The sequence below is a fragment of the Alligator sinensis genome, unplaced genomic scaffold (assembly GCF_000455745.1).
Source record: "Alligator sinensis unplaced genomic scaffold, ASM45574v1 scaffold1295_1, whole genome shotgun sequence".
Lineage (NCBI taxonomy): Eukaryota > Metazoa > Chordata > Crocodylia > Alligatoridae > Alligator > Alligator sinensis.
The window spans coordinates 592,852-593,326 of NW_005841880.1; the positions used below are offsets into that span (position 1 = coordinate 592,852).

At 65.7% G+C, this 475-nt stretch overlaps 1 protein-coding gene across 1 annotated transcript in view; it reads right to left on the reverse strand.

The window, feature by feature from the left end:
- SLC39A3 (solute carrier family 39 member 3) overlaps positions 1-459 on the reverse strand; it is a 2,040-nt gene extending 1,581 nt beyond the window's left edge. The window contains exon 1 of the mRNA XM_006017426.3: positions 58-459. Coding sequence (XP_006017488.1) covers positions 58-264 — 207 coding nt within the window. The 5' untranslated portion in view covers positions 265-459. The remainder of the gene's footprint in view (positions 1-57) is intronic.
- Positions 460-475: the final 16 nt, after the last annotated feature.

Consider the following 475-nt stretch of genomic DNA (forward strand, 5'->3'; position numbering starts at 1 on the left):
TCAGGGGGGGGTTAAACCCGCAAAACCCCCCCCCCCCCAAATGCACACACGGTTTACCTTTTCCCGGACTGCTGGGAGCAAGGCATTGAAGCAGGTGGCCAGGAAGACCCCTCCTCCGAACGAGTTGCAGAGGGCGAGGACCTTTCTGGAGCGGTGAGCTTTCTCGTAGTCGGCCTCAATCAGCTTGACAGGCAGCAGGGACCCGAGCAGCATCAGCACGAAGACGCCCAGCAGACAAAGCACTTTGGCCACTAGGATTTTCATCCTGTCCCTCGGGAGAGGCCCCCCCCCGGCCGAGCCCCCGCAGAGACGCGTCCCGCGGAGAGACGCTTCCACCGTCGCGTCGGCGCCTACGCCGAGAGCCGGGACCCGAGCGCGGCAGCTGTAGACGGGAGCAAACGCGGCGCTAGCTGCCCTATTACACGGATAATACCGAACCGCCCCCCCGGCGCCTGGGGCAGGGGTCCGGGCCTGG